Consider the following 18732-nt stretch of genomic DNA (forward strand, 5'->3'; position numbering starts at 1 on the left):
GTAGAACGGCTTTCTTCTATCCTGATGGTTTTCTATGGTCATTTAACAGCGTGCGGAGCCAGGGCTTATCAAAAGAGGGCTGTCTCTAAAGATAGCACATCTGCCTCTTGTCATGGGCCTGCCTCAGCAGAAGGAGTCAGGAGTGCTGGCTGGATGGATGTACGGAAGGCCTGGATGTGAGGAGTACCGAGGGGCTCCTCCGACAGGCTGCGTCCTTGATGTGCCGAGGCTGGGAGCGTCAAGCCTCGGAGGGGTGCTTACAGTCATTAAGAGCTCTAACTTCCCGGGCCTAAATTTGCATCTTCATTCATGGGGGGTAGGCCACAGAGGCGTCACGCTCCCTGCTCCGCCATCAGTCTTCGCCCGTTCAATACATATGGATCAGAGGAAACGAAATCACCACATCGGCTCCTCATAGACACACGTGTTTTATTGTTTCACACCGTCTCAGCTTTTGCAACTTTCCCTCTAATGGTTTCCTTTGGGGGAATTTCAGAAACTTCAAAGTTTTTATCACTTATTAGAAGGACCGTCTGGCTGAGATCACAGATGTAGCCACAGTGCCATCCAGTGGAGATGGGTCCTCACTGCAGGCACTGGGGTGAACGGGGAGATATTTAGCCGCGCTGTAGGTGTTCTGTCTGTGTATTATGATATTATGACACAGATGCTATGCGATCTCACCTTGGCTAAGAGAATATACGAGACAGACAGTGTTATAATAAATATTTCTTTCTTCCTTGTATGCCTACCAAGTAGGCCTAAGGCAGAAGAAGCACACCTCTTCATGGAACAGCAGCACCTGCCTGAATGGTGTTTCAAACACACGCATCGAATCGAACTGGCAACCTTCAGATTACTAGCCCGACTCCCTCACCGCTCAGCCATCTGACTCCAATCCAATCATAGTTTAATTAACAAACAACAGTTAAACCCCCTTGATGACTGAGCTGTTGTGAGGGAGGAGAGAGGAGAGAGGTGTAAACAGACAGAGTGGAAGGTATTGGTGGACACCTGCGTGGGTTGTTAAATGAGATAGAAACGGGGCTCCCTCATGCCACTATTCATCCAGGCCTTCAGCATTATCATGCATGATTTCTAACATTAATGAAGTAATTGTGCACAAGTGATTGGATTAAGGCCATGTAATAACACGCACAACACCCATGATGACATGTTGTTGTGCAGCATCATGTGGCTTCCTGTTTGTACTCCGGTTTATAATGAGCTCCCCAGACATGCTCCACATTGAGCTGCTTTACATTGTCTACCCTCATTTCCCTGCCGAGGCTGAGAAGCCCTATAGGGAGTCTGCATCCGTATTAATCAGACCCATCCTTTATCTAACGAGGATCAAGCAACACACCTGTCACTCTCTGTAATGAGCTGATTGCACGATAAGAGCAGAGATCACCAGGGCATCAAGGTGGCCCCTCTCCACAGTGGGGTCTAGGACTCGTGTACTGCAGATGCCCAGACACCTTCCTTCCCTCTCTCACTCACTCACTCATTCCATTTAGTCATTGTTGATGTTCTACCTAGAAATGTAGAAAAAATATATCAGTAGTCTGTGTGATGTTCCGTGTGATGTTCTCATGAATATACAGTTCAAAAAGATCACGTTGTGTCTGATGTCAGCAACAAATTATTTACATCAGTATACATTTGAAAAGACCCAGACCAAAAACCACGCAAAAAGCCTCTGAGATAACAGTGTTAACGTCTATCTGTGAACCCACACATGGCCAGTACTCTTATCTTCACACTGCTTTGTGTTATCAATTTACAGGAAATGGTTTTCCATCACATGACATTCACTGCATGAAAGTCAATGTTACCTCAGAAACACACAAGAAAGTTTCACTTTACAGGATTATTACAAGCAGATCATTTATCAACGGTATTTCACAACAAACACTGTCACAACACTGAAACAGTGTAGGCCCCTTTTTTGTTACTCAGGCAAAAAGAGATTGAGTAGCAATTTATACCAAGCTTGGGCCAGTGGCATAATTGGACATTAGATAATTAACCGTCCTCTTACGAGAATCAGTCTTTCTCATGTTATGTCTCAATTAATCACCAGGGAACGTTCAATTCTTGGGGTCTTTAATTGCCATTGGCCCTGTAGGGTGAGACAACAGACAACATTCATTAATATTAGATATGAGTGGTCAAATTTGCTCCCAGCGAGTCTGTAATGAACCCTGTCCAAAGGCGACCCATTTTGCTGATACAGCACAATGAAGATTTATGATCTCTCTGCCAGTAAACGTGGCTTGTTAACAAAGCCTAATCGATCTTCCACACAGTCTCCCCAACGCATGTACACATGATAAATTGATGTGTGTTGATGAACACCAAACAAACAGTAACTTGAAATTGAGAAGTGGATTACAGGAGGTGCTCTGAGAAACTCAAATGACTCCCACACATTTCTAAGATAGCTTTCATACTCTACCCAGACCTGCTCATATCCCATTGAGCAGGAATTAGTGATGCAAATTCTTTATTTCAAAGTCTGATATTGTTGAAATGGTGCTCAATATATAGACAGAGTACAGATGAAGAACCTAATAAAGACTACTCATGCTGCACTGTATGTTTTGACCAAACATGCAACACAAGATTAGGATAGAACTAAAAAACAACAGAATAGAACTAAAGTTATAACACATTACAAATGGTGCTTTTCAGGATATTACACCAGCTTTGAAGTGTCCCAGTGTCAGATCCTGAGCACTGGCTGGCTCACAGTATCTCAATGGTACAGGGTTGTTTTTGGGCTTATGCACAGACAAAAAGTCAGCAGGATGGAGAGGAAGCTATTAAAAGCAAAGGGGCTCTCCCACTGCTCCAAATGAAAGCTGATGGCCACAGGAGCTCTGTAATTACCTGTGGAGCCAATTTGCTGGAGAGTATAGGGGGACCAGAGGACCAGGTGTGTGCCAGAATTCCTTAGGATGATTTCTTAATAGGCTCATAAATCTATTCATGCACAGAGAACGCAGTATCTATCTGCTATCACTACCTGCCGTGAGGCTGCTATAGGAAAGTGTGTGCGTGTGTGTGCGTGTACGTAATTGTTTTCCACATAAGCAAGAAGGAACCCTCATTAACAAACACTGAGTACACAAACAGATCTGAGCACTCAGACCGAGGTGGTGTGTTGCCTAGGTGACACCATGTCATTGCGGACGCGATGACGGTGACAATGGCGGTGGCCAAGGTGACGGTCCCGGGTAGAGGAACCGTGGCGATGGTGGTGCCGATGCTGATAGTGGTGTGGCGAGCGGTGATGAGGTGTGTGGTGATTCCTGCGCCTGAGAGAAGACCTCAGCAGCCTGGTGAAGGGGGAGGAGCCACGGCCACACAGGGTCCCAGTAGGGTCGTCAAGGCCCAGGGACCACACTGAGGCTGCCCGCACACCCACTCTCCTCAGCTGCCACAGCTAGGAGGCAACGGGAGGGACTTGAACATATGGACGGACACAACACAGTACAGGATTGAGGCACTGTGCTTGTACACATGTACCTTTCCTCTCAGGCTGGTTCCATGTCTCTCAGAGCTGAGCATGTGGTCATCAGGATGAGCATGGGAGGTCCTCAGAAAGTGGCACATCTGAGGAGAAGAGCAGACAAGAGCCAAGAGGTCCAACCCAGAACCACCCAGCAGGAAGCGTCAGCCTTACTGGAGCCAAACCCCTTATTTCATCAACAAACAGATTATATTTTGTCAACACTTCATCAACATGAAGTGTTTACCTGCGTGTGATCCTCTGAGTCCCACTGTAAGCTGGTCTCATTCTCCAGGGTCCACAGTCCCGGAGCTGAGACATGGAATCCCAGGGTCAGCTTCTGAGACTCCACTCCCTGTGACAGCCAGTATGTTACCAGATGGTTCTGAGAAAATGATGGCAAATATGAATCTGTAAATGAAGGGTGAAAACCAAGGCAAATATTCTACAAACAAGGAATGGATAGAGGTGGTGCAGTGCACTATGTAAGGTCTGACCACATCTGGTGTTGCCTGCAGTGGCCGCTGAAGGTCATAGGTCAGAAAGGAGATGAAGTCCACATATCTGAGGGATACAATGAATGACTAGTTATGACATCCCGTTTACTTAAGGTGAGGTCACCTCCTAAGGGTGCCAGACTGTGTAGCACAAACAATATTATGTCAAAATGTGGTGGTGGTGTGGTGGGCTGACTGGGAGAAGGAGCGTGCATCAGAGCCCTGGAGGTCAGGGTCCTCCAGCCCTGGCACAGCTGTGGAGAGGAGCAGGGTCTCTCTACCAGACACACCAGCCTCCTCCTGGAACGCCCCCTGCAACTCCTACACCGACACACACACACACACACAAACGAGAAAAGAACCAGATGTAAAAAATGAGGCTGTTACAAAACAGAAAACACCCATCACAAGTGACATCAAATGACAACGTGCATGGAATGTCTTGCCTTGAGAAACAGAGTGAGGAGAGTGTCATTATTCTGGGCTCCAGGCAGCCACACCAGGTCCAGACCATCAGCACCCTCCTGCCTCAGGCACTGCACCGCTGACTGCACAAACGTCTTTCGCCTGGGGAAGTCTGAGGCTATCTCCAGAAGCCTGTGATGGGGAAGTTACAACATGCCACTGTTGAAGAGAAAACTTTTCAAACGTATTTTTATATTGTCTTTTTCTAGTAGTTTAACTTTGCTTCCATGATTGGAAATCCTGAAGGCAATAAACTGTCTGTGTGACACTGGCTCGCTAAAGCACAGTGTTTATGATGATTCTTAGATGAAGGGTCTGTACTTTGTTGTACTGATGGGGACACTGACCTTGTGGTAATGGAGGTCCATCTCCCTATGGCTAGCAGCATCTTCAGATCAGGATTACTTTGGAGGCAGAGATTTGAATACAGATTTGCATATAGCCATAGCAGTCAGAGTCAGTCAATTAGAAACACCAGCATACATGCATGTTCACAGTACTCTTAGCTACACTCATGAATAAACACACAGACCCTGACTGTAGACCCTAGAGTAAGGGTCTAGACCATGCTACACACCTGTCTTTGAGACTGCTGAGCGAAATCCAGGCTTCCTGATCTTCGGAGGAGAAGGGCAGGATGTGGTCATCAGGAGCCAGGTCCAGGGAGGCGTAGATGATGTGTGTGCAGAGTAAAGGGTCCACTTGGTCCAGGTGGAAGGAGGGGACATCAGGATGGGGTTGTGTCTGGCTGGTCACATAGCACACCAGCCTGTGTGTGCTATGTGTGTGTGCTTCACACAGAGAAGGAACAACCAACACTGTAAACATTTTGGAGAGGACTGCTGAATCCAAGGCCTGCTAGTAGAACACAGGAGGAAGCAGGGGTGGAACCACAACCCTCTACACATCAGTGGGTACCCCGTGGAGAGGGTGGTCAACTTATAACACCCTGCTGTTCAGATTGCCAAGGACGTGGTCCTGTACCACAGACCCTGTGGTGAGGAAGTCACAGAGAGAGAGTCTCCCCAGATACTCTGGAGTCTGTACACCAGCACCATGGAGAGCATCCTGACAGGGAATAACACTGCCTGGTATGGGAGCAGCACCAGGTACGGTCAGCAGAACGTGTAAACTGATGTCAACCTTCAGAGCTGTACTTACCCATATAGACCAACAGACTGAAGAAAGCGAGTGCTTCTGAGAAAAACAGAAATGTTTTATTGTTGAGGAGCTAGATGAATTATTTAGCAGGACATTTCACAGTATATTACTGGTGTGGTGTATCATACCTGCTGTCACATTCATGTCAGTCCAACTCCAAAGTGCAAACAATCCCGTTGACACACGGCTAAGATTTAGACAATAGCTGTGTTCAGCAAGACAAATACCATAAATCCACAGTTTCCTACCATGGTGAGGCTTGTTCTGGAGACTCAACCTGTAGTTCACATTCTATTACACCAGAGGGAGCCGGAATCCATCAGCCTATTTGTAGAGTGTTGACATGGTGGTAGTTGTAATAATACACTGTTAGAGTAGTTTACTTTAACAGAGACAGATTGAAAAGTCAACTGCATTACAGATACCTAAGATGTCTAACTACTCTAATCAAATCAAAATAGTGCAGTTAGGCTTCTAATAAGTTGCCTTGCATGGCTCAGACTGACCAGGTAAAGTGAGCTTTGTGTTGTTTTTATCTCCACACTGAAATTAAGAATTACAGTACAATATATTGTATTGTATATCAATAACACAATAAAACTTTATACAAATCTGCTTGTCGCCAGTAAGCTGTCTATGGTCAACATAAACCTTCAAAATCCCCAACACCCTACTCTTATTCTATCCATGATCCTACTGCATGAAACAACAACATTGGTTCCCATCCAACAACAGAAAAGCTATATCTAAGCTAATATGAAATCACAGAACAGACAAAGAACACTACCTGTCTGACCGTCAGTGTGTAATAGCTTGACCTACTTCTCTCATTGACAGTTGGATTAGCGTTGTGACGTCAAGGCTACATGTTAGCTGATCTAAACAACACAATTAGACAAACTGCTACTTCAAATTCTTGTAAAAGTGTTCAGTGGGAAGTCTTTGTGATCCGTAGTTTATTCAGTATCAACTGCTTTCGATATTAGGAATAGTAGTCAAGTCACAATATTTATACAAGATATTTTTTAAATTTTTATTACAAATTATCAATGTGTAATCAGTGTATTGTGAGACGCACCGTGCATTGAACAGTCTCTGAGTTAATTTGTTCATTTCTTCCACTAAAACACCATGCAGTCAAAACATCTCCTGTTGAGGACAAAAGAACATTTTAGAAACATTTTAGGCTTTGTGGTGATGAAAACTTAATGTAAGAGAAGTCACCTTTAATTTGCATTAGCTATGGAGTATATCCAGATGAAATATTGTACAGAACATGTAGTGTATTCCCATGACCTCCATACCTGTTCCAGATCCACGTCCTCCTCATGAATGTCGAGGGCAAGTTCTCTCCTCTCCAGTTCTGCCTGGAAAGTGCATAGAGAAGAACACTTGATTCATGCCTGAGTTGTGTGAGTTTTCTGTTTACCTCCAGATAAGATGGTGAGGGCTGGAGAGAAAGGAGGTAAACAGAGAAGGAGGGAAAGGGGGGTATCAACCAGCAACACAGATAAGAGAACTAGCGGGACATGCCTTGGTAGAGGCTCCTGAGCCTGTCGACCTTTCCTGAGCGAAGAGGACGGCGTCATGGACGGAGATGAAGAGGTGACCGCGAGCGATACTGCCCTCTTCAAACACCCCTCCCCCTTCCAGTTCTTCATACACCTGGGCTGCAAACAACGCAAGCAACAGTTACATGGTGGGGGGGGGGTTAAACCACAGAGCAGAAGTCCATGACCTTGAAACACCTCTGTGATGCTGGGTTTGACTGATGATAACATGTAGACAAGAAGGAAGTTGAACACCCTTAACTATTCTTTGGTTGTGTGTTTTATTTAAAAATTACAACAGTGAATAGTTTGTCTAATCATGTTTAAATAAATGCCAACCTTTTCTTTTTACTTGATGAATTATCAGTTTATCAACCGTGTGTCCTCTCGTCCAGTAATGGGTTGATCATTAACTGACCAACAAGTCAAAACTCAGTTGTCTTGTATTTGTCTTTTCCAGTAAAAACTATGACACAATATTACTGCTATCCTGTTTCCCAGACAACTGCTTTATCAGTGCTGAATCAGGTCATCTGTTTGATGGAGTAGTTGCTGCTGTGCGTCAAAGCAGAGCTTACCTTGAACATTAGCCAGGTACAGACTGATCCCCAGCATCTCATAGCTTGAGCTCATCTGTGGAGAAAACATTAAAAATCCTACAGTTTGTCAATACAAGTTTAACTGTGTATTTTACACAGTTTCAGACAGACAACTTTGTTTCAACTTCAACTTTCAACTTCAACTGACACAATGCCTATGTACTGTGTAGACCTGATAAATGGGATATGTCACTTCTCTTAATCTTTCTATGTCTTGAGACCAACCAGGGCCTGACCTTGGTGAGGACTTTGATACCCATCAGATCAATGAAGCAGACCCCTGCCAGGTCCAAGATGAGGGTGTGGAAGGGTTGAGGCTGGGTCTCCAGGGTGGCAGGGGAGGAGTGGGCCTGGTCGGGGTCAGGTTTCTGCTCCTCCTGCTCAATGTCACTGCAGTGGAAGTTGACATAGCATGTGGGCGGGTCAGGCTTGTTGGCGCTGCTGTCACCGGCCATGTCAAAGTCATTCTGCAGCTCCAACTGTGAAATGGTCTGGAGTGCCCCAGAAAAGTTAAACATTTCCAAAGCAAGAATAACATAGTCATAAAATTTTGACCAACGTTAATCGTTAGTTTGAAATGGATATTATTTTTACATTTACGCTGTAAATCAAAATCCGATCACCATAATGTTTTCTCCTGACAGTAAAGCACCCTTGACCCTGACCTCTCACCTGAGACTTCATGGTGACCAGAGAGCTGAGCTTCCTACTCCTGGTCTCCTCAGCCTGCTCCTGTTTGGCTTGTTGCTGTATCTTCTTCTGCTGCTCCTTCAGGAACTTCCTCCGAGCCAGGAGAAGCTTGCCTGGGTCCAGCCCAGTCTTTACACAAACAGCCATACATACTTGAATTATTTAAAACCTTGGATGTGGAAGCATCATTCTAAACATGACTGGCCTCGACCTGCGGGACATACCATACCTTTTTAATGACCTTCCTTCGAAATATTTCCACATTGGCAAAGTAGAGAGGAGAGCAGTAGTTCACTATTTTCACTCCCTTCACAGACTGCAACTGTGAAACAGCAATACAAAAAACACAACACATATATCTCAAACCACCAGAACAACACACAGTACTGTAAGTACAGAGTGTCCAGTGTGGGGTGTGTAATGTAAGATAGAGTGTCCAGTGTGGGGTGTGTAGTGTCAGTATAGTGTCCAGTGTGGGGTGTGTACAGTAAGTATAGAGTGTCAAGTGTGGGTTGTGTAATGTAAGATAGAGTGTCCAGTGTGGGGTGTGTAATGTAAGATAGAGTGTCCAGTGTGGGGTGTGTAATGTAAGATAGAGTGTCCAGTGTGGGGTGTGTAATGTAATATAGAGTGTCCAGTGTGGGGTGTGTAGTGTAAGATAGAGTGTCCAGTGTGGGGTGTGTAGTGTAAGATAGAGTGTCCAGTGTGGGGTGTGTAGTGTAAGATAGAGTGTCCAGTGTGGGGTGTGTAGTGTAAGATAGAGTGTCCAGTGTGGGGTGTGTAATGTAAGATAGTGTCCAGTGTGGGGTGTGTAATGTAAGATAGAGTGTCCAGTGTGGGGTGTGTAATGTAAGATAGAGTGTCCAGTGTGGGGTGTGTAGTGTAAGATAGAGTGTCCAGTGTGGGGTGTGTAATGTAAGATAGAGTGTCCAGTGTGGGGTGTGTAATGTAAGATAGAGTGTCCAGTGTGGGGTGTGTAATGTAAGATAGAGTGTCCAGTGTGGGGTGTGTAATGTAAGATAGAGTGTCCAGTGTGGGGTGTGTAATGTAAGATAGAGTGTCCAGTGTGGGGTGTGTAATGTAAGATAGAGTGTCCAGTGTGGGGTGTGTAATGTAAGATAGAGTGTCCAGTGTGGGGTGTGTAATGTAAGATAGAGTGTCCAGTGTGGGGTGTGTAGTACCTTGCTGTAGACCTTGGGGTTTCTGTAGATGTCTGTCTCTGTGACCTGAGCCACCTCTGAACCGTTACGACTGGGAGGAACACAACCCAAGTGGACACGTTTCATTCACTGTTCTACTACTGGATGCTATGATATTCCTTTCTATGATTGATTAATCGCATATAACATTTCCAATCTGTGATACTGTTTCAAACCAAAAAGACTTACAACTGTGTCTGGAAAATTACCACAAGGATTGAGAAGCCTACTCCAATGGCAACTCCGTAAGGTAAGCTCAAGAAGAAAGTGGCAAGGAACGACACCACCCACACACACTGGATAAGAGAGGATGAGATGTACAGGACAAAAAATGACAGCAAGATCTTACTTTTTTATTGGGTTTGCTTTCACTTACACAGTCCAGCTTGCTCTTCTTCCACAGGAAATATGGGTCAGACAGTTGCAGCAGAGTGTTCTTTAGGTTGACTGCTATCAGGGCTCCAAGAACCGACTGGGATTAGACATACACACACTCACCATGATGAGCTCAGCAATGATGAATCAAATATGAATTACAATGATACTTTGTTTGTGAATACCTTTGGGAGAGGTTTCAGGAAGGCCCCCAAGGCTAGCATGGTGACCATGACCACCAGCATCACACATAAACTGGCAAACTGGAGAAGCCGGTGAAACAGCCAGTGGATCAGTGACATACAGAGACAAGAATCAAACCTACTGTATAGAGACATTGCTTTGACCTATAGACCAGCAAATCATCCAGCCCCCCTAAACGTGAACTGACCTGTGATGTCCCTCCAGCACTGTCCACTGCCAAGGTGACGGACAGGGCACAGCAGATGACGTGGATCTTGAAGAAGGACCCTAGGAAGTTACTGCAGCCCAGAGCCAGCATCTCCTGCATGGAGACACACACTTGTTCATGACACTGGGATTCCTGTCCTGTTCTTCCACGGGTTTCAGAAAGCTTGTGGAAAGGGCCCTCCAGATGGGCTTCATGCCCTGACTTGCATGTGAGTACCTGGTTGGGATCCACATCATAGCCATGCTTGGCTCCCAGAGTCCTGCCCATCGCTAAGTTGATGACGTAGCCCACGATGGCCAGGGAGAAGGCTGTGCTCAGCATGTCCTCCCACTGACTCACTGTGGGAAGGATCGGGGCAGGGAACCTAGTAGATCCGTTGAGCATTTCTTTGTTTAATGTTTAGATGGCATCGCTGAACTATTATTAGTGTTTGGTAGCACTTACCCTAGTGGTATTTCTCCAACTATATCCATGTGATATATCTCAGGTAGATGCAGGGGTCCAGAGATAGCTGTGGCACCCACCACCTTTGAACAAAGGAACATAATGTATGTGTATTTCTCATGTGTTTCCTTTCTAGTAGTGTTTAGCAAGAGTTCTATGGACTAATTTCTCAAGTTATCAAGTTTCAAGTGGGCGTCACTCACTATGATGATCTCCATAGGGATGGGGAAGGGAAGCTTGTGGCGGTAACGTGCCCCCAGCTCCTTCACCACTATGAGAACCACACAGCTGACCAAGGCAAAGACCAGCGAGGCAGCATTAGTCTGGGGAAGTCCACAGATGATGTCCACCAGAGTCTGAGATGCAAACAGATCATTGTAGAAAAATATGGTTCATGCATTCAGTCATTGTCAAATACCAGTCTATATTCAGTGTATCCCAGTCCCATACCAGTCTACACTGAGGTGTAGTATACATAATATACACCAATCCTCCCACTTACATAAATGGTTGCCAGCGGTCCACTGTAGGGTGGCACACTGATATCAAAGATGTACTTGAGGACAGAGATGAGAATCTGAAGTCCTGCAGCAGTCATGAAGCCTCTGACAAAGGACTCCGACAGGTAGATGGCCACAAAGCCAAACTGCATCAAGCCCAGGCCCATCTGCTCACACAGGATTGGTGAACATGACTGTTATTGGATAAACTCTTCCTTATAAGCTGTGACAGCAGACTAGAAGGAGTGAAGACAGTGACAGGCTGAGCTTCTGGGTACCTGTATTACAGCTGTGAGGCAGGCCAAGGTCGCAGAGATGCCGAGGCGAACCTGGTTCATCTGCTCCTCATCCAACACGGTGGCATTGATAGTGGAGTTGAAATGGCTAAAGTCAGACTCTGGCGCCAGCCTCAAGCACACCATGCCTACCATGATGCTCAGCACAGCAAAGGTACCTGAGGAATGTGGACGCAGAGAGCAGAGAAGACACAGTACGCCTGTCTGAAATAAGAAGACAATGTCGAACTTAAGTTGTCCAGGATTTACCTGGGACCATTTGATGAGCGGTTCCCATAAAGAAATAAGGAATGAGGGGGAAGAAGGACGAGTAGAGGCCATTGACAGGGGGCAGGCTGGCCAGTAGGGCAAACGCCATGCCTGTACACAGAAAACAATTATGAGTCAGCATTTTAACAATGCCAAGACATCAGAGAAACCAACTCTATTGATTTCTTTGAGAATCATGTTCAACATACAACCAGTTATGCAGCTCAATGCGATATTGGTGAGAGAAGAAGAAAGAGATACAGACCCTGGGGGACCTGGATGGTGCCTGCGCTGACCCCACTGATGACATCACACAGTAGGTTCTGTTTCACTTTGTATTTGGGCAGCCAGCTCAGCACAGGCAGGTGTCTGTATAGCAGAGCCTTGAGTCGAGACCCAGAGCACCTAGCACACAGCAAGATTCAGATCTGGTTAAAACATTCTTTGATGTTTCATAACTGATCCCCCATCTATCCAGTAGTACTGTGCACAGATCTTCAGAAGAAGGTATGGTTTCAAACAGAAAGTTTCATGTTCACTGCCTAAGGAGGAGCGAGAGTTCTTTCATGGTCAGGATGGAGATCCAGTACCTGAAGAGTTTCCGAACTTTCTCTTTTATGGGGAAGGTTCGTCTCTTCTTCTCAAACTCTTCATCGAGGTCTGGGAGAGTGTAGGCAGGTCTGCTGATGACGTAGCGGGGGCGGTCCTTGTGCATGGCTGCAGCCTATCAGGGGAAAGCTAGGTAACACTCATATTCATGAATGGTGAATGAGAGAACCACAGTGCACATATTATTCCACGGGGGAAGAAATGCTACTGACGCTGGGTGGAGAAGAGTAAATACGGTAGCTTCATAACACTTTTGTAATTTACCAATGATATTTACACAAACATTCCATCCGCACACCTTTGGTGACCAATTGTGACCTTACAGCAGAATGAAGAAAGATAACTTTCTTGTGTTGTCTCTAGGTTTCTAATCTGACCTTGGTGCAGTTGCAACCATTGCTCATGAGCAGATAACCATTTACACCTTCCAGTCTTTCTAGCTATGACCTGGCAGCAGGGAGCATGAGAATAATGCAAAAGCATTAATATCATATACTCTTGTCCGTTACTTAAATTAAAATACCCAGCAAAAAGCACATTTGGAGATCAAAGTAATATAAAAATACAACAGTCATTTAAAAGACATCTGTCATAAGGAACGCTTAAAATACTCCATGAATATCTCCACAATCTTGCAAACTAGCAGGGCTATATTTATGTGTATTGCTGCCTACCTTAGAGTTGGAGCGAATTGCGTGATGGCATTGATTTCTGATGTGATGGTTATCCTCAAGTAAACCTGTGGGGTGGATGTTTGATCTTATACTGGTGCTACTGTACACCCTCACCTGACCATCCATCTCAAAGGGGAGGAGTCTTGGCAGGCACACTATACTTATCTGGGAGGGAAACTGCTCAGATTTACTTTGGAAATATTTCTTTTTTTAAAGGTCAAACAGGAATGAGACAATACTTCAGGCATATTTACTAAAGTTGTAAAGAAAGCTTGGATGAGGTTTCTTAAAATTGGAACTAAAATGATTTTTTCAATTTAGAAAATTCGTTATTTTGTTGACTGAGAAAAATCATGACATTCATGGCATGTTTAGGTCATGTTTTTCCCTGATGCTAATTCCAAACATAATTTAAGAACATCTTCTCACAGTAAACGTTAGATCTACGTCAATAAAAAAATAAAGGAGAGCATTCAAAATTATGTCAGGTCAAATTTACATAGTTCACAGTTTGGCACTCCATGGCTCAAAAAAACACACACCTCTCAACGTAATACATTTTATATTACACTTTATTATTGGTCATTTCAATAGTGAAGTTCTGGTGTAAAATCATAAAAACATAAAGATTAAAATATGGCTACTGTTGACATACACCACACATCAATTTGATATTATAAGAGCGCAAATATATAAACAAGGATTAACAATAGTAATCTAAAGATGGGAAACATCAAGTGAAGGAAACAAGCCTTTAACATTCAAATCTCTTCCATTACATTCATAAAACTTTCACTTCTAACATCTTCTATTTTAATATGGTAATAAACATCAGAATGCCAGCTTTGAGAGTGCAAATTTGTTTAGCAATAGCATTGTTTAAAGTGCAATCATTTACCACAACCAGACGGTAAAAGAGTTCTCTTTGAAATAAAAACAATAACATGAAAAAGTAAGGGTGGCTGAGAAAGTGTACTTCCCTCTAGTGGCAAAATAAAGAACAACAAGGAGATCACAAGAGCATCTCTTCACCTTGCCAGCTGTAACATTTAGTCCTAAATTATCCTCTTTAAATGAAGCAATACATTAAAAACAACATTTGAGATAAAATAACACTTGTGTCATTTTGAACAGTTGAAGCTACCCCAAAGAGTCAGAACCTCTCATAGCCTCTGCAGCCCAATCTGTATCCAGCTAAGCCACTCCACAAATAGGCTTGTAAGTCTTAGAGACATAAACCTCTACTCATGTCATTGATGCCAAGTCAACCAGCAGTTGTACAATTGTTAATGCTTCCTGACACAAATAAATCAAGTAATGTGTTAAGTAGGCTACATATGGGAATATTTGTTGATAGAAAATAGGGCTTATCCGGAGCATGCAACTAGGTGGGATAAAGGTACAATGATTTTGCATCCAGTCACATCAGCTTGTAATCTTCTATATTTCTTCCTGGTTTGTCTTTGACTGGATTCTTGCAACCCCTCTTTGACCAGATCAAAGAACTCACTGCTGTTAGACAGCCAAACACCTAACAGTCTGTCCCAGTCGTATGGCTGTGTGGTTAAGATCAAAAGTCACTGAGGATGCTGATGTCAGCAAACTCCTGCCGGTACCGATGTGAGTACAGGGCCAGGAGAAAGGACCACTTGAGGGTCAGGAAGCTCCAGACACAGGTCAGGTAGAGGCTCTGTGGGTCAGTCAGAGCTGCAGGACAGGAAGTAACATTTGGACTCAGTCAGACAAATCTGTATAGGGGGAATCCTCATTCCTTAGAGACAAAGTGTGTGTAGATGTTTTAATAGTCTAAGCTAGAGAGAGACTTACATTGCTTCTGTGTGATGGCTAGGGTCAGGAAGGTGGCAAAGCCCACCACAGCTAAAACAGAGAACAGAACACCAACAACGATGAAGAACTTGAGTCCCTTCAGCCAGGTGCGCCAGTAGTCCTGCAGGTACATGATGTGAGTGACCAGTGCCCAGAACGCCAGAACTCCTGTTAGAGGACATACATAAATAGATAGTATCCATCATATCCCAGCTCCTAACCCCCAGAGAGACTAGGCTACTGGGGCATATCCAGATAGCCCATGTTTAAGTCATGTCTAAACCAAGTCATTGTGATGAAGATGGGAAGAAAAGGATTCTTTGGAAAAATAGCATTGCTGTACAGTATTTATTCAATATATTCGACATGAGGTTTGCCGGAGTGAACTAGCTAATGATTATCTGCTCATGTGATGCCTAAGCCTATTCATCCACACAATACCTATTTTACATTGTATAACCAACAAAGGTTGCACTTGAGACGATAAAATTAGAGAATATTACAATCGACATAAGGTCAACTGCAATGTAATCAAGGTGTGGTGTGGACGAAACTTGTTCCAGCTTGAACCTACCTGACAAGCCGCCCATAGCCGCCGTCCATGGTTGTTTGTATGCAATGTTCCAAACAAGGAACGCCGAAAAGCCAACCAGCATACCGAAGGTAGCATATCCTATACTGATGTACGTTCTTATGTTCGCCATTAAATCACCGATTCAAAATAGCCTTCGAGAATCAAATAGAAAATGTTTTTGACCCACCAACAGATTACCACATAGCTAGCTAGTGATTATGTCATTTTTGGTGAAGTAGACTATTTTCAAAAGACGAGGTCCAATAATAATCGGTAATTTCTCGGTTATTCGTGTAACAATATCTCTAAAACTTCCCTTCACTAATCCCTATTTGTACTAATGATATGCATTGCATTGCAACCAACCGCGACATGTAACAGTAGCAACAAAATATAATCTGTGTCGTCAACACAGGAAGAACCAAGATATTGTTTCCTCAAACGATATCAAACTTTCGTTATTTTATCGTCCCTTTCCAGTCAACACAGGTTATATTTAGGTAGTTTTGGAAGATTAAATGTTGTTAAATATACACTACGTTGATATAAACTATTTTGTACTGCTAATCATGATGTCTAGAATATTAGGACTTTTTCAAAGCAAGCAAAGGCAGTTAACGATCGCTGTTCACAAAACATCTTTGCGCTGAGGAAAGCCCCAAGTGACAGACCGGAGCAACGCCACCAATGGAAACAATTATAACTGCGGGCTACAAGAGTATGGAAGCAAATTGTTACCAAAATTCAAATGAAAATGCATTTCCAGAAATGCATTTGCATTTTAAGAATGTGGCTGCATTATTTGACTCATAAATGAAATTAGTAATCAATCATCCTATTTTCATTTTAATTTTCTTCTTCAAGAGTGCTCAATCTTTCACTTAATTAAAATGAAAAAGAAATAGACATTTGAGATTTAATTTTCAAAACATGCCCCAGCAAATAGATACCAAAATTCAATTTGAAATGTAAAATTTGAAAATTAAAATGCATTTCCATAAATGCATTTTCATTTTAAGAACGTGGCTGCAAAATCGTGACCACAATTCAAATTCAAATGCATTTCCAGAAATGCATTTTCATTTTCAAGAACGTGGCTGCAAAATCGTGACCACAATTCAAATTCAAATGCATTTCCAGAAATGCATTTTCATTTTAAGAACGTGGCTGTAAAATCGTGACCACAATTCAAATTCAAATGCATTTGCAGAAATGCAAAATGAACGAAAAAGCATTCTGAGCGGCGCAGCAGAGTGACGTCAGTAGCCGCTCTTCTTCAGCTCCCTGCTGACCGAGCTATCCATCTTGTTCGGTAGGGGGCGGTGTGCACATCTGCATTGCATTACATTGCAAATGTGCCGGGAAATTGATTGAATTGCCGGGTCTTTAGAGCAGCGTTCCCCAACCGGTGCCCACCGGTCCGCGGACCGGTAACGGTCCGTGAGTCATTTCGTACTGGGCGGCACAAAAAAGAATTTATAACATTATTTCCTTTTAATTGATTATCAGAGTCTGAAAGACGTTTTATTCTGAAAAATGACCTGATTCTCTCCTCCGCGGGCCTTTTCCCCTGAGCAAAAAAGCTCTGCAAAGACGTGTGTTTACTCATTTTTTAGCAAGTTTGTGGGCTTTATTGAACGGTATCATGCGCGTCTCTTCCTCTTGACACATGACAAGTGATAGTTACCACTCAATGAAGCCTGTTTGAGACAACAACTCTATCGGTGTTTTGGATAAAGGCTATCCTGAGATCGCCACTAAAGCACTGAAAACCCTGCTTCCATTTCCAACATCAAGCGGGATTTTCTGCCGTGACAGAAATCAAACAAAATTTTGGAATAGGCCTGAACTGGATATAAGGAACGCACTTCGGGTGTCACTGTCGTAGCTTATAGTCACACACAACAGTGGGACTGACACATCGAAAGCTAGCTAGTAACAATATAACGATGGAAAGCCAGGCTAAGAAACTTAAAGATGGGTCAATTGAAAAAACGGCTGTTTATTTTACATAAAACTCAAAAAACTATTTTTCGCTCAAATCAGCTAAACTATTTTTCTCGCGCGCTCCGCGCGCTCGCATTAGGTGTGGAAGTCACTAACTAGGATCACATCAAACCCAGAATGTACATGCATTAGCAGCGCAGCTGTCCAGGGCCTATCTTTCCTCCCAGTCCGTTCTGCCGGTCCGTGAAAATATGTCTTACATGAAAGCGGTCCGTGGCGCAAAAAAGGTTGGGGACCGCTGCTTTAGAGGACGCATCACAGACCATGGCGCTCCCTCAAATTGTGCAAACACTGTTAGAATTAGCTGAACAGGTAGAATCTAATAATATATCTGAGTCTGATGCCCGTGACCGAGTAGAACAAGTCATAGAGAGCTTGGCTGCATACTCTGCCGTCACAGATTTACACATTAATAGTAGCTCTGCCACTGTTTTATTAATTGTTTGACATCAAGTTGCTCAGTCTGTGATGCGTCCTCTAAAGACCCGGCAATTCAATCAATTTCCCGGCACATTTGCAATGTAATGCAATGCAGATGTGCACACCGCTCCCTACCGAACAAGATGGGTAGCTCGGTCAGCAGGCAGCTGAAGAAGAGCGGCTACTGACGTCACTCTGCTGCGCCGCTCAGAATGCTTTTTCGTTCATTTTGCATTTCTGCAAATGCATTTGAATTTGAATTGTGGTCACGATTTTACAGCCACGTTCTTAAAATGAAAATGCATTTCTGGAAATGCATTTGAATTTGAATTGTGGTCACGATTTTGCAGCCATGTTCTTAAAATGAGAATGCATTTCTTGAAATGCATTTGAATTTGAATTGTGGTCACGATTTTGCAGCCACGTTCTTGAAAATGAAAATGCATTTCTGCAAATGCATTTGAATTTGAATTGTGGTCACGATTTTGCAGCCACGTTCTTAAAATGAAAATGCATTTATGGAAATGCATTTTAATTTTCAAATTTTACATTTCAAATTGAATTTTGGTATCTATTTGCTGAGGCATGTTTTGAAAATTAAATCTCAAATGTCTATTTATTTTTCATTTTACATTAAGTGAAAGATTGAGCACTCTTGAAGAAGAAA

The 18732-nt window shown here is 43.6% G+C and overlaps 3 protein-coding genes and 1 long non-coding RNA gene across 4 annotated transcripts; all 4 read right to left on the reverse strand.

Moving 5' to 3' along the window:
* Nucleotides 1-1721: 1721 nt before the first annotated feature.
* hrct1 (histidine rich carboxyl terminus 1) lies at nt 1722-5595 on the reverse strand. The gene is made up of 8 exons (XM_062458124.1): nt 5057-5595; nt 4827-4883; nt 4461-4611; nt 4211-4335; nt 4015-4081; nt 3765-3902; nt 3535-3621; nt 1722-3451 (listed from the first exon to the last, which is right to left on the reverse strand). The coding sequence occupies exons 1-8, from the start codon at nt 5305-5307 to the stop codon at nt 3152-3154; spliced, it is 1176 nt and encodes a 391-aa protein (XP_062314108.1). The 5' UTR covers nt 5308-5595; the 3' UTR covers nt 1722-3151.
* A 3-nt stretch (nt 5596-5598) lies between these two features.
* Nucleotides 5599-6450, reverse strand: LOC134018248 (uncharacterized). Its single transcript, XR_009929904.1, has 3 exons — nt 6147-6450; nt 5769-5964; nt 5599-5676 (listed from the first exon to the last, which is right to left on the reverse strand). It is a non-coding gene; the product is annotated as an uncharacterized LOC134018248 (long non-coding RNA).
* A 248-nt stretch (nt 6451-6698) lies between these two features.
* On the reverse strand, nt 6699-12669 carry LOC134018249 (solute carrier family 26 member 9-like). The gene is made up of 20 exons (XM_062458125.1): nt 12545-12669; nt 12220-12359; nt 11955-12065; nt 11688-11863; nt 11412-11576; nt 11113-11265; nt 10910-10992; nt 10682-10829; nt 10445-10558; nt 10239-10316; nt 10055-10150; nt 9868-9974; nt 9661-9730; nt 8709-8801; nt 8462-8608; nt 8026-8280; nt 7769-7823; nt 7170-7310; nt 6945-7003; nt 6699-6789 (listed from the first exon to the last, which is right to left on the reverse strand). Coding segments are annotated over exons 1-19 (2259 nt in total). The 3' UTR covers nt 6699-6789; nt 6945-7001.
* A 1122-nt stretch (nt 12670-13791) lies between these two features.
* slc48a1a (solute carrier family 48 member 1a) lies at nt 13792-16055 on the reverse strand. The gene is made up of 3 exons (XM_062458924.1): nt 15639-16055; nt 15065-15232; nt 13792-14944 (listed from the first exon to the last, which is right to left on the reverse strand). The coding sequence occupies exons 1-3, from the start codon at nt 15766-15768 to the stop codon at nt 14808-14810; spliced, it is 435 nt and encodes a 144-aa protein (XP_062314908.1). The 5' UTR covers nt 15769-16055; the 3' UTR covers nt 13792-14807.
* Nucleotides 16056-18732: the final 2677 nt, after the last annotated feature.

Source organism: Osmerus eperlanus, chromosome 4 (genome assembly GCF_963692335.1).
Source record: "Osmerus eperlanus chromosome 4, fOsmEpe2.1, whole genome shotgun sequence".
In the NCBI taxonomy this organism is placed as follows: Eukaryota; Metazoa; Chordata; class Actinopteri; order Osmeriformes; family Osmeridae; genus Osmerus; species Osmerus eperlanus.